Source organism: Artemia franciscana, chromosome 2 (assembly GCF_032884065.1).
Source record: "Artemia franciscana chromosome 2, ASM3288406v1, whole genome shotgun sequence".
In the NCBI taxonomy this organism is placed as follows: Eukaryota; Metazoa; Arthropoda; class Branchiopoda; order Anostraca; family Artemiidae; genus Artemia; species Artemia franciscana.
The window spans coordinates 15,281,741-15,305,642 of NC_088864.1; the positions used below are offsets into that span (position 1 = coordinate 15,281,741).

At 36.4% G+C, this 23,902-nt stretch overlaps 1 protein-coding gene across 4 annotated transcripts in view; it reads left to right on the forward strand.

The window, feature by feature from the left end:
- LOC136037767 (TIP41-like protein) overlaps positions 1 to 23,902 on the forward strand; it is a 54,512-nt gene that overhangs the window by 12,394 nt on the left and 18,216 nt on the right. For all 4 annotated transcript variants that reach the window (XM_065720596.1, XM_065720577.1, XM_065720587.1 and 1 more), the window contains exons 2-4: positions 14,680 to 14,829; positions 19,628 to 19,810; positions 21,733 to 21,964. In XM_065720596.1, coding sequence (XP_065576668.1) covers positions 14,720 to 14,829; positions 19,628 to 19,810; positions 21,733 to 21,964 — 525 coding nt within the window. In that variant the 5' untranslated portion in view covers positions 14,680 to 14,719. The remainder of the gene's footprint in view (positions 1 to 14,679; positions 14,830 to 19,627; positions 19,811 to 21,732; positions 21,965 to 23,902) is intronic.

Consider the following 23,902-nt stretch of genomic DNA (forward strand, 5'->3'; position numbering starts at 1 on the left):
AATCATTCTTTTATATAATTCTTAATGCACAAATAGTTCTTTTGATAATTCTCTTATGTAGGTCAGGGTTACATGTCACTATCATCATTGACCAATTATTGCAAAACCTTGAATTAAAATGAACTAGTTTTCATTAGATAAAGGCTTATAGCCGAGTGTTGAAATAAATCACAATTCTTGAGCTATAAAGGGCTTACTGAATTAATAAGTTGATAAAATATCCAATTAAATCCAGGTGTGCTCACAAAAAGTATTTTATAACCATAAAATTTGCAGAAAAGTAGCAAATGTAACTTATTATAGCTTGCAGTTAGAAATATCAATAATTTTTTGAATCACAATTAGTGATGTAGTCTTATTCAGTGGCAAACCATATACTAGTCGTAAATATCATACTCTATAATTTCATATTTACCATTTTATAAAAAAATACGTATCATATTTACTCCAGTACTGCTAGTGGCGCATAGTACATCAAAGTCTGAAGCATAGTGTATGTAGCTTATTGGTGTTACTTTATGGATTGAGTTGTGTACTCCAATGCTATCGGTATTATAAAAATAACGCATATCCAACTGCATGCTTGATAATCATTGATTACCATACTTGGCAGCCTGGCAGTCACATGCATTATGAAGCTGTGGTATTAATTTTGCCCTAATACAGGGAATTGCTGCTATATTGCAGTGTGGCTGTTTTAGGCTACTAATCTTCCACATTCCAGCTTTCCCATTGCCTGCTTTCACTGTATGTACACCTTGATAGCTACCAACCCTTCAAGATTCTTTCAACTGGCAAATAAACAGTTTTGAGAGAATTTGGCTATTTGTACAAGATTTGGACAAATAGTCACTTTCAGTTGAAGAGAAGTAGACCAAGTAAAAACTTTTCCAAAGGAGGACAAAGGATAACAACGACTTAAAAGTAAATTTTCAAATAGCAACATTGGAACTCAGTGAGCTTTTAGTTTGAACAAGTTTTAAAAATCAGTAGCATGAGAAGAAATCGTTCTTGCAGAAGAGAAGAGTACATACATCTCATGAGAAGAGATATTTCAGACGAGATATATCCCTTGATAAAAAAAAAGAAAAAAAAAACGAAAACAGCTCTTTTTGTTTTGTAGCTGCTCTTTTTTAGAATTTCAGTTATTTTTAGGTCGAGTTACTAACAGTTCATTACCACAAACTGTTTGATCAATTGTCAAACACAGGTATCAGGTAGAAAAATAAGAAATAAAGACCTACCGCTTGTAAAAAAAATAAGTCTGAAAATAATATAAAACTTTACAAGAAAATAATCTGGAAATTAAAGCCAAATTTTTGCATTTGGCTATAATATACATTTTTTAATGAATCATGTTTTGGGGTCGCTTCCGTTTTAATCAACTATTCCCAGAATTTGAATATAATGTATAGCTTAATTTTGTCTCACTAAGAGGGGCAGAGGGAAGGGGCTGTAATTTCCATGGTAAGAAGATTGTATTTAGGAAAAGTTTTGAATGGCAAATCCAATTCTACTAATTTTTCTTTTAATTGCATTGTTTTTTTTTCTCAGGATTAGCCTTCAAACAGGGTTGAAAAATTCCAAAGCCCTAATTTGAGCAGAATATCCATTCCATAAAATTTCATTCACTTACTTAACAAAATTCCTAGACCGTAAAAGAATCCTAGACTGCAGTTAAAGCACTCAGTCAGGCATGGACGTCCTCCAAAAATATTGCAGGGAGAGGGTACCAGAGTATCAATGGTGAGGGGAGGAGGAGGAGGGAGGTACATTTGAAGATAAAAGGTTTTATGTAAAATGAAATTCTTAAGGACAAAAAATACTTATTTTTACATACCAAATGAAGCAAAATTCAACTAATTTTTTAATGGTGAAGATTCCTGGCAAAAAGATGAAATTGGTACTTATGTATTATAGGCCTACCGTCAACACTCAAGAGGTGAATTTAGGATAATCTTAATGAAAAATACCAACACATGATGAAAATATAATAATTTTGAAATAAATTTGGGCTATATAGTTGCACATTACGGGGGGGGGGGGGGGATAACCTAACCTAAACTAACTTAACCCCCATCCCCTAATGTGCAAACATACAGCCCAAATTATATAATTCCGATGTATTCTATCACCCGCCACTTGTTTTCCACTTATGTAAGCTAATTGTTTCTTAATACAGACAGATAAAACTAGTTTGTTCTTAAGTTTTACACAGTATAAACTTCAGTGTTGGCAATATATTACACACGTACCCTTTAATCTATCACGCATTCAATTATAATGTATTTAAAAGTGTTATATTTTACCCAAGAATCTAGAGTAAAAAAACGACTCAAATTAAATTGCAGAAAATAATAGAAAAAGGTATCATCTTAAAGGGTCCATTTAATTTCTGAGTAAAATGACAGTATATTTTGAAAGAGCATAAAAATGGTCTCGAGTGGTATGTTCACCTAAATTATTGCTCAATAGTGAATATTTCTCCAAATTTATCATGCGATCTCCCACCTCTCTGCGCAGGTACCATGCTTTCCCTTTTTCATTCTAGTATAATTTTTCAATCTAACTCTCTTATATTTTCAGACCTTTGAAAATTAAACAGAATAGCAAAAGAAAACAAATTCTAATTCACGGTCCAGCTATCTAAATTAACCCTCTTTGCATTGAGGCTCAGAATTACACTGAATATAAACGTTTTCAAATGAAATTCTTTCCCACGAGTCACAAGAGAATCTTTGATGAAATGATATAGTCTTAAAAATATTATGCTTTTACTAGCATTGCGAAAAAATTCAGTAATTCAATGATCAATGTCTAGTTTTTGATGTGTCGTAAATAATTGTGACAAAAACTATGGAAAGTTGGGAAAAATTATGTCAAGTTAAGTGAAAGTGACAGTTACTAGAGCTTGACTGTCAATAGTGATAAATCACTAGGGGTGGCAACCCTGAACGAAAGGGGATTTTTGGGAACCGATTTTTTTTCGAGAAGATCGATTTTTGGGGAAATCCCAAAATATCGGGGATACTGAAAGCACTGGTATTTTCAGACAAAATCTACCTACAAATTTTACTCGACTATGAAAACTGCCAAGTAGTATTGCTACTATGCTACCCCACTTTTTGCATGGCAGAGCAGAACTTGTGTTTTGACAGCTTTTCTTTGAGCAAAAATTATTTTTATATGTAAAAATGGTATTTTTAGACAAAATCTGCCAACAAATTTGAAAACTGCCATCTAGCATGGCTACTTTGCTACCCTACTTTTTGCACAGCAGACTACTAATATGAAAGAGTGGACTAAGACAGTCTACCCAGTAGTCAGATAGCTAATCACCTCGCCAACAGTTTAAGCACTGTAAAATCTCTATTATATGACCTAGAAAGTGCATTGTTTCATTATTGGACTCGTCTAAATTTTCTCAATAGTCTAAGTATGGGATTAGTTTGAATGTTTAGACCATAAAATACAACACTAACAATTTTCTAATGTCATCCACTTACTTTTAGCTTGAGCCTAAAATACTGCATAATCTTGGATTTAGGATCTTAAAGCTAGAACAAAGTATTTACGGCATACTCAGACTCTATAGTGGTATAGAGAATACTCTATAAGGCAACTATAATGAAGCAGAATAATTTTGAATGTGCTATGATGTACAAGTTTCTCGTCAGTATTTAGTACAAGTCAGGATTTTAACCAGCCCAGTCCAAACTATCAACTACTGTTTCATATCCAAGATTAGGCCAATACTTTAATGAAAATATTTATCTGAGGCTTAATACTGGGGGTATTACCCTAATAGTAACCACCATGACCCCTCCTTTATGATGCCAGACATAGCAAAATTCTTTCAAAAATCAGATAAAATAGGGGATTTTGCTCCAAACTGTGAATTAAGGTAATTAATTAAGGTAAATCAAATATTAGTCGCCATCTAATTTAGCCAAGATCTTCCTCTTCTGGCTGAAAAGCTTTCTTCTCTGATTTTTCCCCTTAGGTATGAGGCATGATAAGGTGTTTTTAGCCTCATAGCTCCGTCACTTTGTTACCAGTAATCTTTTCAATGTTCTATTAAAATGATGCTTATTTTTACAAAATTAATATTTGGCATAGAATCCCACTGAAAGGATGATAACCAGCTTGCAAAGGCTTATGGTGGAAGAGAACCAGACTCTGCTAAATTTGAAATTTTTTTAATCAACTTATCAAAGCCTTAGTACTTTTAGTTTTGCTAGATAATGGCAATGGATTCATGTTTTTTGTTTAGGCTTTAGTAATTTTACCCCATACCTTGGAAATTTGGAATTCTGATCCTGGAGTCTGAGTACTGAAAGTCAATCTGTAGAATCAAGATATATGCATATGTGGTCTTAGAGCTAGAAACCACTCATCAACATTTATACAAAACTCAAAGGTCAAAAGTTACACACAACTTTCAAGCAATTCCAGTATGTTGCATAAGACTCATAAAGTTATTCAAGGGAACTCAATATTTTATCAGGACTCGGGAAGCTAACTTCCTGAACCTGGACATTGGGACTTTTGGTCATGAATTCTGAAATTCAGCCAGTAGACTAATGACAACACACACCCGGAGTCCTAAAACTTTCATGGAATGTTTGGTATATTTGCTTATGACCCTGTACTTTAACCTTCAGAACCTGGACATTGGGACCTCTGGTCCTGAAAGTCATCAAGCAGGCTCATTAGGATATGCACCTGGAATCCTAAAACTTTTAGAAAATTTTCAGTATATATGCTTAGGAAGTTAACCTTCAAAAATTTGAAATTGGGGTTTTGGTCCTAGAGTCCTGAAAGTCAACCTGCAGAATTAAGAGGATGCATGCCTGGTGCCCCAAAACTAGAATCCCCTCATCAATATTTAAAGAAAATCAATGAGAAAAAGTGACAGTTCTTTTTTCATGACCTGACGTGTTATATAACACTGATACATGGGGGAAAATATGCTTTTGGACATGTATTTAAAGTTATCTAAACCTTACAGAAGTCTACAGCATATGACAATTAATGCAAATTTCCAGATAAACTGTGTCTTTCTTTTCAGAAAACGAATGTCTTCTAAAAAACTAAAGAAAACTCTAGAAAACTAAAATGAAGCTTGTCTTAAAACACATCAGTTATAGATTCATCTTAATATTTTGCAAAAAATTGCTTATGAAATGTAGCAGAAGTTGAAGTAAAAAAATCAAAAACATAAAAGTAGAAGCTTTCCTGTTCACAAAAACAAACTTACCCATGAAATTATTGTCTACTCTTGCCTTTTTGGGAAATGAACTGAGTATAATGGCTTTCGTTTTGACCCAGATATTATTTACCTCACTTAAAATTGCATTATGCAGGCACAGAAAAATGGCTACTTTTTGAAAGCCTAACAGTATTGACATCCAAGTTTGGTTGAGGAAACTGGGGCATTCCAGTGTAAAACCGTTGCTTCTGCTCCCAGCCCTTGTCCGCTCCTTGCTTGAATGACTCCAGGGCTTGAGACTGGATGTTTTGATTTCTAAGGGAGGTCCAAAGCAGAGCAGCAAGTTGGGGTAGAAGTAACAACAATCCTCTTCAGATAGTAGTTTCTTTAGAAATTTAATAAATAATTTTTTATTATTGTTGTGGGACAATTTTGTTTCTGAAAATGCCTAATGTTGTTATGTTTAGCAAGTATAACACAAGCTAGAGGCGGTTTCATAAGCATGTGAATGCCCTTTCCCTCTTTATTCCAGAGAAACCCAAAGAATGGTCTGGATTCTCTATTTTAAGACCCGTTTTACTTCTAAAACTATGCTGTATATGTTATAAAGTAAGCTTAGGTGCTGGGAATCAGAGGATGAGACATACTTAGGGAAATATATGATTAAAATTAGAGGGATTCGAGATGCATTTCTAGACAGAATTTTATCACATGTACAGATTATACAACCGAAAGGGGAAATGCACCATAAGAATGACCAAAAGGATACTTAGAGGAAATTGAACAATTTTTAGGCAAGATCTTGCTGATTAACCACCCCATTTCCAAATTGGTCTTACAAACAACAATCAGGGCTGCCATAAAGTCCTTAAGTGTCCCTAAAATCAAGTGAAAGTCCCTATTTGTCTCTTAAATTGATAAAGGTCCCTAAAGTCCTTTTTCTTGCTTTGGTTTAAAGCTATGTATCCTGAAGGCTACCAATACTTGTGAGTATACGGTTTTCAGCATTTTTGTTTCAATTAAGATTCTTGGAATCTTTTTTTTCTTTTTTAAGAAAGATAAGATATAGGCTACAGCGGTACTGTCTGGACAGAGAAGACAGACTAATAACGATTAGGAGTGACCCCCTTTGCCTCTGGAGTCAATAGGCTAGGAGGTGGCAGGGTTTGTTTGGCTTTGTTAATTACTTAGAAAACTCTTTTCTGGGTGTCGCTTTGTTACACACAGAGAAAAAAAAGAGTAAGAGTATGGTTCCAATTATAAAATAATAAGGAGGCGGTGTTAAAACCTGGTTTCTTGCACAATTTTGAGCTTACATACATTTCTCGAACTATTAAACTACTTCCTATCGCCATTTTTTTTATTTGAACGCTTTTCTGGTAATAGCTTTCATATTTTTCTACTTACTTTATTTCTTTTTTTAAGGTTTGGGGTTTGAAGTTTCAGTTTAAATAAGAATGGGGAAGTGCAAATTCAAGGAGACTTTGTTGGAAGAGAAATATACAACAGGAAACCAAATGAAAGAGGGGCATAGAGCCGTTCTGGGAGATCTGTTCTTATTATACTGTTCTATCTGCAATACATCGCTTGTCTGCCATAAGGGCTCCTACGCTTTACTCCAGTACGGCAGAACTGCTGAGCATAAGAAGAATGTTACCGTAAAGCTAACGCCGAATCAGCTTTGTTTCTCAGCAGCGTCTTCCATGGAGAGCAGGGAATCCGCGAAACTACCCATGCACCAAGGTGCTCATGTAGTGCGTGATGAAACAACATTTGCAGAAATTACATGGGCCCTGAAGATGATTCAGTCTGACTATTCTGGCAAACCCGCAGACGGAATAGCATGTGTATTTAGAAAAATGTTTAGATACAGTGGTCAAAAACTTCTACTGTGGGTGAACTAAGTTCGCTTATTTTTCAACCGAAGCTCTTGGACCCCACTTCTGCACGATGACCTTTGATGAGGTCGAGGTCGGCAATATTAATTGTTTTGTCGAGTTTGACGAAACCACAAACTCAGAAAGTAAGCACAAAGTCAGTAAGTACGAAAGATCTTCAAATTTGGATCTGATTCTAGTCCAAAAAGATGAAACGAGTAGTAGAAAGAAACTGTGTTTTTTGGACTTGCCAGAGCTGATAACTTGAAGTCAGAAATAGTCAGAACGATCGATAATAGTGGTTTATCTATCTCTAAACTACTAGCGTTAAGTCGTGACGGTCTGAACGGGAACAAAAAACTTTTCCGACTAATTGACAGTGAAAACGTGAATTGACAGGTAGCAAAGGTCTCCTTGATATTGGTATCTGAAAGATTCATTTTGTACACAACACTTTTCGGAAGGGTTTATAGGAAATCGGCGAAAATTATTGCGATCTGATCGTCAAAGTTTAATACTTTTTTAGTGGCTGGCCGGCTAGATAAGAAGAATACGGGATGATTCGAAAGAAAACTGGCGTTCTTAAGTCTTGCTTTTTAAAACATGTACCCACCAGCTGTTTAACATTAGGGCCTGCCGCTTTGAGGCTAAAGGAACAGATGTCAGCTCTGTTTTAAGTACTTCGTTGTCTATATTCCAAAGAGAAACCATAGTTCTATGAAATCAAATGCGTATAAAGAGATCATCCAGCCGATCAAACAACCAACCATGAAAGCAGAGTGTCAGTTTGTTGTTGACATTTCTAACCTCTTCACACGTTTCACCAAAAAGTTTCATTGGTAAGAGCCCCTAGTACATGAACTCTATACGGAGCAAAATCTTCTGGTCTTGACATTTGCTGGACGAGTTTTAAAACTCGAAGCGACCAAAAAAATTGAGGATGGACTAACGCTTCAGCCATTCGAAGATGAAAAGAACTTTGTGCCACTGCTACAGACAGTTGTGATTGATGAGATTGTTGACTGTCTGAGTCAGTAGACGAGCTTCCAAAACGCTCGTTCATGCAGCCTGTTCAGAAGCATTATTCCGTGGCCGAAAGATATGCTCTTAAGCAAATATCGATGGAGAATTTTTGCTCTTGTTGAAAGCGTTAACTTTTCTCTATCTCGATGAAGTTCCAAAGCCGGTTTCTGCTCAGAGTTTATTATATGTTGCCAGGAAGTTACATATCGCGACGCAGAAAGACATGCTAGTTGACGAGTTTAAGCTAGTCCAGTTATCCGGACTTCCACTGGAGCCAGGAATGATCGACGACAAGTGGAACAGCGCGTTTCAGGGAGGAAATATCAAAACTTATCTCAAGTCGTATAAAAATGCTTTGACCACTTCACACGGGCCTGCCAGTATTGAGCGGGGTTTCTCCCTTTCTGGGTGAGTTTTCAGGAAAGAAAAAACTTCGATGAATGAGCGAACATTGAATGCCAAAGTTGTTGTGATAGATAGGTCGGGCAGATTTAGAGGACGTGCGTAAAGTGTATCACTGAGTATCACTGAATACTTGATAAAACTGGCCAAATCCGCTAGAAAGAGCTATGATTTGCACCTACAGCAGGAAAAATCCTTGAAAGAAAAAACTGAGAAAGAGCGGCAGGATTTGGAGGCAAGTGGATGGCTGAGACAGCAGCATCTCACTGAAACCTCCTTGAAAAAACAGACAGCAGAGACTCTTGAAAAATCTGTGAAAGAAAAAATAGAAGTGTTTGGTTCCAAGTAACAGGCCGCAGATGAGTTGCTGAAGGAAGCTCATAACCGGCTGAAAAAGGGCATTGAAAGAAAGACATGGACGAGATACAGCTAGTGCCAGGCCATGATAGATGGGACTCTGTCGACGCATACTGAATAAAAAAAGGTAACTGCTACTCTTGAAACCACCCAGCAGCAATTAGAGTCAAAGAAACAGTTGCTGACCACATCTCTATTCCAGCAGAAGGCAGTGCGAAAAAGTAGAAACAAAAAGTTTGTGTGTTCTAGTTACTGTAACCTTATCTCTTTCGTCATATTATTGTATCTGGTTTTTGTATTCAAAAGTAAAGTTTTCACAAAAAAAGATAAAAAAAGCTCTTCCCATAACGTGATGATTGTCAGGTGGGTTTCTTAATTATCACTTGGCCTCTGATCACGGAGAGATGTATGTAAATGATCATTCTTATATTTTTCCTTAGTCAAGTGTCATTTGCTGTTATGTCACTACATTTTCTTTCAAAGACTTTCTGAAAACTGAGTTTTGGGGTCCATTTTGCGTCCAGAAAGACTCCTAGAGAGTTCCCTTTTTTAACTAAAAAGAGGTCCATAAGTTCATATTTTTTACCACTTGACCTGTGGCAGCCCTGACCCAATGGAATAATCAAATAGTTCATGATAACAAACTGTGAGTAAGGAGCAATGCAGCTTGCTCAATTTTAATTGAACCTCTAAGAAACGTAGTTTTGATAACAATAGATACATCAAAAGAATCGAATTTTGATGCTTATTCACAATACGTAAAATTCATCATATTTAATGGTGCCTGTTAAAAGTTACGAGCCAAGAGAAAATAAGTCTAATTTTTAAAAAAAAGGGAGAAACACCCCCAATACATCAAGTGATCTTAATGAAAATCGCAATCACATTCAGCATACCAGAGAACCCTACTCTAGAGAATTCAAGCTCCTATGTACAATTAAATTAAAAAACAAACAAGTTTTTTCAACTAAAAGTGAGGAGCAACATTAAACTTAAAACAAACAGAAGTTATTACGTATATGATGGGGTTTGCCCCCTAGACAATACCTCGCTCTTTACGCTAAAGTTTGAATTTTGCTCCAATTCTTTAAGAATGACTTTAAGTACTAAAAAAATTTAGCGTAAAGAGCGAGGTATTAACCAGGTATTGAACCCCCTCATATACGTAATAATTTCTGTTCGTTTTAAGTTTTAAGGTTGCTCCCTACTTTCAGTTAAAAAACCTATTTTTTATTTAACTTCGGTTATTTTTTAAATAATGCCGGGAAATCTGGCGCCCCCTTCATATAAATGTCCCTTCCCCCATGAAAACATCCGCCATGGAAGGATCCTCCCACGTACTCCCCCCACCAGAAAAATCCCTCCTGAAACCGTCTGTATACTTCCCAATAATCAGTACTATATGTAAACAATGGGCAAAGCTCATAATTTGCAGCCCTTCCCAAGGGGACTATGGGGGATTAAGTCATCCTCAAAGACATAGTTATTAGATTTTTGACTCTGCTGAACAAAATGACTATCTTTAAAATTTTGATCAGGTAACGTCGGAGGGGGCCTAGTTGCCCTCCAATTTTTTGGCGACTGAAGAAGGGCACTAGAACTTATAATCTCTGTTCGAATGAGCCCTTTCGCGATATTCTGGGACCACTGGATTGATAAGATCACCCCTGGGAAAAACAAACAAATAAACACACGTCTGTGATCTTTCTTCTGGCAAAAAATACAAAATTTCACATTTTTCAAACAGGAGCTTGATACCTCTACATTAAGGTTTACTGATACGTTACATCTGATGGTGTGATTTTCATTAAGATTTTGTCATTTTGGAGGCTGTTTCCCCGTTTTTTTCGAAAATCAGGCAAATTTTTGTGGGCTCTAACTTTTGATGAGTAAGACTACACTTGACGAAACTTATATATTTGAAATCAGCATAAAAGTCCGATTCTTTTGATGTATCTAGTCGTATTTAAATTCTGTTTTTAGAGTTTCGGCTACTCTAGAGCCGGGTCGCTCCTTACTTACAGTTTGTTACCACTAACTGTTTGAAAATGTGAGATTCTGCGTTTTTTTGCCAGAAGAGTGTTTTCCTCCAGGGGTAATTATATCGAAATAGTGATTGTAGAAAATCCGGAGAGGGCTCGTTTGATTGGAGCTCAAAAATTCTAGTGCCTTTTTATGTGACTAAAAATATTGGAGGGCAGCGAACCTACGCTAATTTTTATCCGAAGTCACCCAATCAAAATTTTGAAATAGCCATTTCGTTGAGCATAGCCCAAAAATTTAATAGCTATGTCTTTGAGAACGACTTAACCCCTACAGTCAATGGGAAAATGGCTACAAGTTATGAACTTTACCACTTGGTTTATATATAGTATTGGTTATTGAGAAGTATACAGACGTTTTCAGAGAGTATTTTTCTGGTGGGGGGGGGGACTAAGCAGGAGGATCTATCCATGGAGGAATTTTCTTGGGGAAAGGGAATATTGAGTGGAGGGGGAGCCGACTTCCCCAGCATTATTTTGAAAACGATCAGAAATTTAATAAAAAAACAAGTTTTTCAACTGAAAATAAGGAGCAACATTAAAAATAAAACGAACAGAATTTATTACGTATATGAGGGGAGTCGCCCCTCGTCAATACCTCGCTCTTTACGCTAAAGTTTTATTCAGTACTTTTAAAACAGCTATTTATTCTAATTAAACAGCCTTTGTGATTCTGGAGGCATTCTTAAAGAATTGAGACAGAAATTGAACTTTAGCGTAAAGAGCGAGGTATTGACGCGGAGGTGACCCCCCTCATATGCGTATTAATTCTGTTCGTTTTAAGTTTAAATATTGCTCCTAACTTTCAGTTGAAAAAACCTGTTTTTTTTTCGCTATCTAGAAGTGCACTTTTATTTATGGTCTATGTAAATCAGTACATAAGCCATATGTATTGATGAACTCAGTTCTTTTTCAAATTAAATAAAACAAACAAGTTTTATTTTAAATGAAAATAAGGAGCAACATTAAAACTTAAAACGAACAGAAATTACTCCGTATATGAAATTGGCTTTTTCTCCTCAACAGCACGCTCTTTACACTAAAGTTTGACTCTTTCTCTTAACTCTATTTTTAAAACAGTAAGAAACTTTAGTGTAAAGAGCGGGCCGTTGAGGAGAAAAAGCCCCTTTCATATACGGAGTAATTTCTGTTCGTTTTAAGTTTTAATATTGCTCCTTACTTTCATTTAAAAAAACTTGTTATTTTTTATTTAATTTCTGGACGTTTTTGAATTAATGCATGTTTTGATCTTGGCTCTCCGAACTTAAATAATTAAAACGAAATTTGCATATTAATTAATTGCAATTAATCAGAAGATTTTGAGAAAAAGGAGCGAGGGAGGAGGCCTGGTTGCCCTCCAATTTTTTGATTACTTAAAAAAGCAACTAGAACTTTTAATTTTTTACAAACGTTTTCATTGGTAAAAAATATACGTAACTTACGAATTAATTTACGTAACGAACTTCTATATTCGTATGTTTTTATTGCGTGTATGAGGCGGTTCAACCCTCATCGATACCTCGCTCTTTACCCTAAAGCTTAAATTTTGTCCCAATTCCTTAAGAATGACCTCTGAATCACAAAGGTCGTAGAATAAATAGTTCAAATTACTAAAAATACTTTAGCTTAAAGAGTGAGGTATAACGAGGAGGTAAAACCCTCATATGTGTAATAATTCCCCCATGACAAGTTTCTCCATGGAAATATCCTCCCACGTAACCCCTCCCCTCAAATCTCCCCCTAAACAAAAAAAATCTCCCTGAAAACGTCTGTACATTTCACAGTAACCATTACTATATGTAAACACAGGTCAAAGTTTGTAACTTGCAGCCCCTCCCACGGGGACTGCGGGGGAGTAAGTAGTCCCTAAAGACATAGTTATTAGGTTTTTCGACTATGTTGAATAAAATGGCTATCTCAGAATTTTGATCCGGTGACTTTTGAGAAAAAATGAGCGTGGGAGGGGGCCTAGGTGCCCTCCATTTTTTGGTCACTTAAAAAGCGCACTAGAACCTTTAATTTCCGTTAAAATGAGCCCTCTCGCGACGTTCTAAGACCACTTGACCCCTGGCGATACGATGACCCCTGGGGAAAAAAACAAACAAATAAACACAAACGAAAAAACAAAAGGGGAAAAAAACAAACAAATAAACACGCATCCGTTATCTGTCTTCTGGCAAAAAATGCGAAATTCCACATTTTTGTAGACAGGAGCTTGAAGCTTCTACAATAAGGCTCTCTGATATGCTGAATCAGATGGTGTGATTTTCGTTAAGATTCTATGACTTTTAGGGGGTGTTTCCCCCTATTTTCTGAAATGAGGCAAATTTTCTCTGGTTCGTAACTTTTGATGGGTATAACTGATGAAACTTACATATTTAAAATCAGCATTAAAATGCGATTCTTTTGATGTAACTATTGGTATCAAAATTCCATTTTATTGAGTTTTGGTTACTATTGAGCCGGGTCGCTCCTTACTACATACAGTTCGTTATCGCTAACTGTTTGACAAGAAATGTAACTTGCTAAAAGACTACAGAAAACTCTCAAGCAAAATGGAGAATACATTGTTGATGGATATGTTCTCTGATCATTTTAAGTACCATTTTCTAAAAGACAAACAAAATGCTTATGAATTTCTTACAACCAAGTAGCTTTATACAGTTATTTCTTAAGCTGATGAAGCTTACCAGGATTTAAGGCTTTTGGTATGATTTTTAGGTTAGAGTGGAGGAATAAAGAAAATAAGTTGTATTGTAAAATGATGAAGAAATAGTTATGACCTAAGCTCATTTTTCAAACCAAAGTGGGGCTTCAGATCCTTATATTCTTTTACCCACTCTTGTGTCCTGATTGTTGCAGTAAGCCATACGTGTGAACTTTTTTTTACTAGTTAATTATTTATTAAATCTTTATATTTAGTTCCGATTTGATGTGAAACCGAGTGGTTAACATATTAGACTTGGAATCCTTTGTCTGTGAGGACAATGGTTCAAGTTCTGGTGCTGCTGGTTGTTTTGTTTGGTACAGGGGTCAGTGGCATGATTCTGCGAGCTGAGCCTGAGTCGAATCAGCTCTAAATGGGCACCTGTAGTAATCCGTGGAAGGTAAACAGTAAGGGTATGCGAAAGCACAGGGTGGCTGGACCCCAACCCACCATTGCTCTTCCTGGCTGAAGGGCCATGGAACAGAGGTCAGCACAGAGATTGGAACAGATATCTTTATCTTTTTAACTCTTTTATTGACTTCATGCAGTTAAATTATTGACACTTTTTTAGTGTCCCTTTTAATTTTTATGTATATTTATATCTTGTTCTTTGCTGTATTTATTCACTTATATTGCCCCCCGCTTCCCCTTTTTTTAATGCCCCTTTTAATTCTTTTTCTGACTTGTATTTGTTAAAGTTTAGTTTGACCAGTTTTTATCTTTTTAACTTTTTATTGGACTTATTACATTTTAATTATTGACTCATAAATGATTATTGGTTATGATTTTTCTTTTTTGTTGTTGTTAGATTGTATTTTTTCAGTTTTAGTGCAATCGTATGATTTGTCGAATCAGAAGTCCGAATTCGGCCCTTCGTGGGCTTGTGATAGTGATTTAAAAAAAAAATATCTTATCTATATCATATCTAGCACTGCCAGTAGGGACTGCAAAGTCCATTGTACAGCCTTTAAATTTGCTTTTATCTTTTTTTGGATGGTTGAGATTTGATAAATTTTCCATTTAGTTAATTCAAGTGTTGATTGCTGTTTTGTTTTTCAGAAGCTTATGCGTGAGAAACTTGTTAAAAGCTGAAAAAAAAATGAAAACTTTAGAATATAGTTTCCAAGATTGGACCATCACCACAACCAAGAGTCATATTCTTCCTTCAAAATGCTCATGCCACGAGGATATCCAATGTACTGTGTGTAGGTATGTCAAATTTAGTTGTGGTTCTTTTATTTCTACTGAAATGCTTTAATTCATAGAGAAACAACTGGGGAACAAAACATAAAATTAAGTTGAGAGAAGAAAAATGTCTCGTGGAAGTCTTGTGTGTGTAAAATCAATAAAGTGTACAAAAAACGCCTCAAATTGGTGGGAAAATTCAGAATAAAGGCAAGCAAAGAGAAAAAAAAAATCCAAATATACTATATGATTGAGATGCATTCTTGATAGAAGTAAAGGGCTTGTGAAGTTTGTTTTGTATACCTTTGCTTTGCTTTTAGTTTGAAATTTCTTTTGACAGTTTACTGTTTTCTGACACTTCAATGTTTTTGCTTTCTACTTTATAATTGTTTTTTTTTTTTCATTTTAACAGCCCTAATTTTCTTTTCTGCTGCTTTTTACATTATTCTTTTTTTGGTTACATGCAGGACGCCTTGTTGCTTATACAGACAAAATATCTGCAGCCTGTTTTTTTTTTTTGGTTTCTTTGGTATAAGATATTGTGTCTCATTTTTATGGCACTTGGTATCTACCAAGTGACATATAGCGATCGCAAATTCTGTCGGTTTGTCTGTCTGTCGGTCCTGGTTTTGCTAGTTTAGTCACTTCCGGATAAGCTAGGACGATGAAATTTGGCAGGCTTATCAGGGAAAAGACCAGGTGAAATTATAAATTGTCGTTACATTGATTCGACCATCGGGGGTGGGGTTAATTAGGAAAAAATAAGCAGAAGTCCTGGATACGTGATTCAAACAACTGGAACAGATCTGCTCTCTTTGTGGGAGTTAGGGGGAGGGTTAATTCTGAAAAATTAGAAAAAATTAAGTATTTTTGAGTTATGAAGGAGTGGTCAGATCTTAATGAAATTTCATATTTAGAAGGATTATGTAATTTAGAGCTCTTATTTTCAATCCTCACTGGATCCAGTGTAGTTGGGGGGAGTTGGGGGGGGGGGGGGGGTAGGAAGTCTTGGAAATGGCTTAGAATGAAGAGATCAGGATGAAACTTGGTGGGAATAATAAACACAAGGCTAAGATATGTGACTGACAGAGCCGGACCGGATCCACTTTCTTTGGGGACTTGGGTGGGGGAGGGCGTGTTAATTCGGAAAAATTAGAAAAAATGAGGCATAATGAAATTTCATATTTAAAAGGACCTAGTGCTTCAAAGCTCTTATTTCAAATCCCGACCAGATCCAGTGACATTGGGGGGAGTTGGAGGGGGAAACAGGAAATCTTGGAAAACGCGAAAATTGAGGTACCTTACGAATGGGTGATCGGATCTTAGTGAAACTTGACATATGGAAAGATCTTATGTCTCAGATGCTCCATTGTCAATTCGAATTGGATCCGGTGACGTAGGGGGCTGGGGGGGGAACAGAAATCTTGGAAAAAGCTTAGAGTGGAGATATTGGGATGAAAACTGATGGGAAGAATTAGCACAAGTTATAGATACGTGATTGACATAATTGGAACGGATTCGTTCTCTTTAGGGGAGCTGGGGGTGTTAATTTGGAAAAAATAGAAAAATTGAGGTATTTTTAACTTCGGAACGGGTGACCGGATCTTAATAAAATTTGATATTTAGAAGGCAATTATGTTCAAGAGCTCCTATTTCAAATCGTGACCAGATCTGTTGACATTGGGGGGGGGGGGGGGTGGAGGGGAACACCAGAAATCTTGGAAAACGCTTAGAGTGGAGAGGTCGGGATGAAACTTGGTGGGTAGATTAAGCAAATGCGTGATTGACGTAGTCGGACTGGATCCGCTCTCTTTGGGGGAGTTGGGGGGTGGGGTTCAGTGTTTTGGCGAGTTTGGTGGTTCTGGACGTGCTATGACCATAAAAATTGGTAAGCGTGCCAAGTATCTGCACAAATTGACTTGATAAAGTCGTTTTCCGTGATTCGACCATCTGGGGGGCTGAAGGGAGAGGAAAAAGTGGAGAAAAATGAGCTATTTTTAACTTACGAGTGGGTGATCAGATCTTGATTAGTTTTGATATTTAGAAGGACCTCGTGACTCAGAGCTCTTATTTTAAATCCGGACCGGCAATAAGCCTCTGATTTTCATTTTAAATCAATCTATTGATTCTTAGAATTTTGCTAGAGCTCTTGCCATATGAGCTATTGGCTCTTGACTCTTCCGGCCTTGTCACAAGTGCCATATGAGCTCTTAGCTCTTGGTTTCTTAGTGTTGTCATTAGATCTTTTCAAGCAAGATTGTCTAATTCACAATCTAAATTCTGAAGTCAATCCCAATTGTCAATTCAATAGTATATTTTGTAACCCAGATTATGAATATATCATCTGGTTTGTCAGTGGGAAAGGTCAATGGTTGGTTACTTCAGCTTAAAATTTTTAATTTGACTTTTTAGAAATTATGCCAATCCACATAGTTTTTGCTGAAGTCTTTCACTGTGCTTTTAGTTGAAAATTTTACATTGAATTCATTAATGCAATCAATTTTTTTCCATTGCTCACTGTTTTGAAGTCCGAAACATCGCAATTTTAAAATAAGGAAAAATTATAATGTTTAATATTCAAAATCATGGTTGATTAAATTGTAATTCTCATTATTTTTCACAAATTTAGTCTCAACATTTCTATTACAATTACAGATTGGTATGTCCAGGATCAAAGAATGCATTTCAGTTTCGATTATTTTGCAGCGAGAATCAAAACAAGATTTTAAAAGTTTTTGTTCATAGGTTGAAATATAAAGACGAACCTATGAATAGCTTAATGCAGTGTTTTTTTTTTTTGGATTGCAGCACTGATAAATCAGGTTTGACTGTCTATAGGCGATACTGCCTCTTTCTGTTCCTGATTGTAAGTCTCAAATAGTTTCTATAAAAAGCATATTTTTAAACGTCTTATTGAAAGTTTGGGTGGGACCGCAAATTTTTTTATCTCCCCCTCCCTTGTCCCGCATTAATGTTTATATGTTTCATTATTAGAATAACAACCATCACCGCTTCCAAAACCAAATGATCTATCTTACATTTTAGTAGTTTTACGGGAGTTACTACAAGTATAATAATCACAACCATCTTAGTTTTTCTTGGTATATCAACATCACCCTATTTTTTGCTGTTGTTGAAATATAAGAATATATGTGTTTGGTATTTGTAGACGACAGGCTAAATTGTTTGCAATTTCATCCCTTCTATGGGATATAGCCATTAATCCATACTTTAGGAGGTCTTGACTTACTTTTGACTTAAGTCTCCTGCCGAGCACTGCTCGGCGTAGAGAGTGACGTCTGCCTCCTCCACCCACTTCGGTCCATGGCGAGTATTTGCTCTTCGCCCTGTCTGATGTTTGCCATCGCCAAAAACTCGGACAGGCTGTCGGACCAACGTTTCTTCGGTCGGCCGCGAGGTCGCTTCCAACCAACTTTGATAGGGTTGAAGTCATAGATCATCTTTGTGGGTAGATGTGGTGGCATTCGAAGCAGATGCCCGAACCATCGTAAGGTTCGCTCGGCTGCTTGAGTCGAAAACCAAGACTGCTTTGTGAGCTGCAGAAGCTTTTCTTTGCTGACGAAGTCGGACCATCGTAGGCCCTCAATCCTCCTCAGGCTCTTTGCATGAAATACGTCTATTTTCTTGAGGGTTGCAGCTGATGCTTGCCATGTCTCAGCTCCGTAAAGCATCACAGAGCCGACTAGAGCATTGAAGATCCGCAGTTTCGTTTTGCGACTGATATTTGGTTTTCGCCAGAGGTGACGATTCAGTCTACCCATGACAGAAGACGCTTTAGATAATCTTGCCCGCAGCTCGGGGAGAAGTGAGCCATTTGAAGAAATTACGGAGCCCAGGTAGGTGAAGTCTTTAACAACCTCGATGCTAGTGGTGCTGTCCAGGCTAACTGGAGAGTTAACAGCAGGAGAAGACGGGTCTATGGCCATAATTTTAGTTTTGTTCCAGTTTATATGCAGTCCAACTTTGGCAGCCTCCAAATGCGGACCTTTAGGCGGTCCGCATTGCATAAAGTCAAGCTACGCAAAAATATACCATTCAATTTGCCATTCAATATTCTTTCCAAGCATGACGGTCGTTGCTGGCACATGTTCCATTTCCAAGTACTGTATATCTGTTCCCCTCTTTAGAGAGAAACCTTTTCTCTGATCTAGCCTGAGTTTTACTATTGTATAGCCTCTAGCCTAAGAATACCTAAAATTAAATTAAAATCTGAAAATTATATGTCTTTTTTGGGTGGGAGGTATAGGCCAAAAATCAAAATTAGTAAGTCATTAGTGTAGTTCTGTGAATTTTTTTCATCAGTATTTCCAGTGCAAATACGGCCTTTTTTGAGGTCTTCTATTTACGTTTTTCCGCGCCAGGGGTGGAGCAAACTCGTACGGTGTTTTGTTTAACTCTTACTCTATTTCTGCTAAAGTCAAACCTTTGATAAGAAAAAAGGAAATAATATAAAAGTCACGGTACATTCTTTTTTTTTTTTTTTTTTAACAGCAACATCTAATAACATTAAAATTAACGGATTGGAAACTGGATAAGAGCCTACTAAAAAAAACATGGCATATTTATGTATTTTGCCAACTGTACTTATATTTCACCAACTGTACTCTGAACGTGAAGACTTTTATTTATCTTTTTGTTTTTAATAGCCACCCAGGACTCACTAAGTTGACCATCAGAGTTATGAAAATCTGGAATGTCCCCAGTTGATCTAAGGCCCCCAAAATCTGGAATGGTGCCATAATAATTTGACCCCATTTGTGCTCTCTGTTGTTTTTAGCTAATAAACCCAATACTTTTTTAGGTATTCCAACGAGTTGACACTGCCATCTTTGCCAGATATGATATTCAGCGACAACATTCTAAAGATTGAGCACAAGGACTTAAAATCGGGCATATTTTTCAATGCATTGAATGCCTTGAAGAAAGTTAATGATAAACAAGATGATATAAAAGTGGCCATCTCTAAGGCTTGGTCGAGAGCAAAGTAGGTGACGATAATGTTTTAATTTTTGAAAAAGTTTGAGTGCTTTGAACTGCTATTTATCCAAAAAAAAATTTTATGCTACTTATTTTCATAAGATCAAAATAAACTAAAATAATTGTTTCTGTACGGGCCATATTTTTCTGACCAATCGATTTATATTTTTTTTTTCGCTTTTGGAACCCTTTGTATGTCACAACTTCGTTTGATAGAAAATTACTTCACATAGGTTTCCACGGATGAAACTCATACACTTCCTCCCTCTACAGTTAAACCAAACAATTCAACCTTGTATAATCAAATTCACTTTTTCACTAAAAGTTAATATTAAAAGTTATTAAAAGTTAATAAGTTCTCCTATTTAGTCCAAGACCGAAACATCAAAGATGAAATACGTGATTACAGCTAATTTTATGGCTTTAGGTTGATTTGAAAGAGATCTAAGTGTGGTGCCTTAATGATGGAATAGAAGAGATAATCGTAAGCATGAAGAACAAAGGATGAAAATAGACCACAAGAAGGGAACATTGCGCCACCGTCATTTACTACCGTCAAATTATGGGTGGCTGAAATTAAGCCAAAGTTACTATATGGCCATTGAATCGAAGTGATAATAATAGCTGAAGCTATAAATATTTACACATAATGTAAATCGAAATAATGTGCATCGAAATAATTTGCATCGAAATATTGAATCGAAATAGTCGTTGTCAAAGAACGGAACACTGTGTATCTTTGTGGACCTTTGACTTGAAACCTCTGCCGTAAGGCCTCTGAATTCCCTAGTATTTAGACTTTGATAGTGTACTTTTTACCAGTATCAGACACTTTTAGAATAGGAGATAGAAAATTGTGCGTTAGGTTCATAGAATGTGATCTCTCGGCATGGCGTACCGCCTTTTATCAATTCAGACCAAAAATCGGTACTTATCATTTATATTGCCTATGTATATTAAAGCTAAGTAGAACCGGTTTTCATTTAGTTTGCGATCTGAGTTGAATAAAATTCATTTAGTTTGCGGTCTGTGTTGAAAAAGAATAGTGTCTGATCATGAATGTTAAAATGAAAATTTGGGATTTGCCGAACACTGAAGAAGAGGCAATTAGATTTTTCCAGGATAAGGGGTTTTTGCCCAAAACGAAACAATCGGCGCATTTATCCAAAAAGTAGAAAGAATGTGGGGCTCCGCAAAATGGGACAAACAATCAGCACCGAGTTATAGCCAGCCACTCTCTGAAATAATATCTAGCGGAATACATGTAGCGTACAGGAATGAGGTCAGAAGGTAGAGATCCTTTAATCGCGATTCTCGATTACATCAATGCATTCTGGGCGGTCAACATTCTATAAGTTTCTTTTGTAGTTTGAATAATTTAGTTGATAAAGTATTATATTTTCATCATATTTTGTCATATTTCATTAGGAATGAGTGTCAGAGAAACCAATTTTATTTAGTTTCTATATACATATGCACTATAACAGATAGGTACTCAAAAATATGTTAGAATGAACACTTCCAGCGCTTTGATGGTGCAGTTTAAGCTTAATAGGTCTGATTTTGCGAGTGCCTATTTGCTACTGAGTAATTTTTTAGAGAACACTGCCTTTTAATTTAAAGAAAGACACAAACGATATATTATCAACAAAAAGAAAAGAGTTTCCTTTCGTTTTTCTTTTGTTTTATTGTATAGCGCTTGTTGTGTTTTCTATTACATATTTTGTTTCGGCTAGTTTTTTTCTGTTGACATAGGCTTTTGGTTACGAAGTCGAAATATTTGGATTTTTATATTCCTTTGTCTTTTTAGTCAATAGAATATAATAATGGGCGAATTTAGGGTTTTTTCGGGAACCTTATGCTCCCAATTCTATTAGATTGGAGAATCCAAACGTTTATTTGAATTCAGTCCCTTATTTTGTCTTCTAGCGTCAGTGCATCATTGGAGGTGACCCACGAGGTATCTAATCCATTCGATTGGACCTTTACAACAGATTACCAAGGAACACTATTTGGCGACGGCTTACAAATTGCACCAACAGACAAATCTATTGACTTGAATAAATTGAAAGAAAAAGAGACTATTTTGTTTTTTGATGAGATTCATCTCTATGAGGACGAATTGGCTGACCACGGATGTTCATCATGTACAGTCAAAATTGTAAGCTAAGCATAGTCCGTTTCTTTCAGGCTTTAGTGGTTTTTACTTCCACCACAAATGTGTTGTTCTAATGAAGGAGATTGGGGGATATTATACTATGTCGTTTTTCTGGAAGGGGGGGGGGGGGTCAAAAATCTCACTTAAGCTAAGTTTTCAGAGGAGATGGTAAAAAAAACGACCAAACAATGTTGCTATATGGACTTCGGTTGATAAGCCGGTTGGAAGACGAAAGTCTCTAAGCTACTAAAAAATCTTAAAAAAATTAAAACCCAATTAAGTATTTAAATACCCAAATAAAGAGCAATACGGAAAAAGGAATACGGACTGACAATTTTTTCCATCAACAGGAAGATGTTATTTGAAGCTTCTATTTATTATTGTTACGATTTTCCCGGCTTAAGAAATGGATTTTTTCAAGCTGGAAGTAGAAGTGAACTGATCATTCGTATGGATGAAAGTCTTCTTTCTTCTCAATCGTAGTCAAATCCAATCGGCCATGGGTATGCTTGCCAATTAGGCAATGGTGGGCATAGACATGATTTCGCACTTATCACAAAGGAAAAATACAGTCTATCAATTAAACATCAGTTTATTTTTGTATACTTCATAACCAGCCTTTAAATGGGGATAGGGATTCCCTGATCTGCAAACTAAGATTAGGATACCCGGTATTTTATTTTTCATCTAACTTGTTAGTATTAATATTAAAGATGGTGGATGCAGCGAACATGTTAAATGTAGAATAGCCAAGGTCCAGATTTTTTTTGTCACAGTTGAAATAGGTTTAGAAGAATAGAAAGGTGAATCTGAACACCAAGAATAGAATATTGGAAGCTAGAAAAATAACAGTGGTCAAGTATGGTTCCGAAACGTGGGTGCTTCGGAAGACTGAGTAGGATTTTAAATGTTTTCCAGAGGAATAGTCTATGGACTGATATGGATGACCGTTTGACGAACTGTATTTCAAACAGTTAGAAAAATGCGGCTCTGTCCTGTTTTCTAGGGCTATAATGTGTGAAAGGTTGGGATGGCTAGGACACGATCTGAAGGATGAAGAATGACAGATTGCCAAAGATTGCCCTTTTTGGCTAACCATACAGGGCTAAACAAAAAGTAGGTCGTCCCCGAATAGGGTGGGAAAAAGTCGTAAGGTAGTATTTAACGAAAGTGGAACTTCTTGGGAGGGTGTAAAGAGGAAGGCTTCGAATAGATTTGGATAGAGGAGAGTAAGCATAGCTGTGCTGGCCACAGGTGGCTTGGTGTTGCAGTCAGTTGTTAGTAGTAGTAGTGTGTGCCATAGTAGCGTAAAATTTACTACTTTGGTGTTTTGACCGGTGCCCAAGGAACCATCCTATAATTGGATACAGTAATATATCCTATTATAAGGGATTATAGTCCTCGATGAGTATAGATCCTGTTTACACTTTTTTTTATGCACAAATACATCTTATAACAGATTAGATAAAATAAAACTTTTTCAACTGAAAGCAAGGAGCAACATTAAAATTTAAAACGAATATCAATTCCTTTGTGTAAGAGGGGGGCTTCTCCTTCCTCAATCCTTGCTCTTTACCCAAAAACCTTAAAGCTCTTTAAAAAACACTTCTCACTCAAAATCAAGGGCCCTTGTGTTTGAGTAGTTTTTCCTAAAGAATCAGAAAAAAAGGCAAACTTTAGCGTAAAGAGCGAGGATTGAGGAACGGGTAGCCCCCCCCATATATTTAATTATTTCTGTCCATTTTAAGTTTTAATGTTGCTACTTACTTTCAGTTAAAAAAACCTGTTTTTTATTATTTAATTTCTGACTGCTTTTCAAATCAAACCAGGAAATCCCCCCCCCCCTCATGTAACATTTCTTTTTGAAGATATCCGCGAAAACTTTCCTACCCACAGACAATTTCCCCCTTGGAAAATCCCTCCCCGCAGAAAATTACCCCG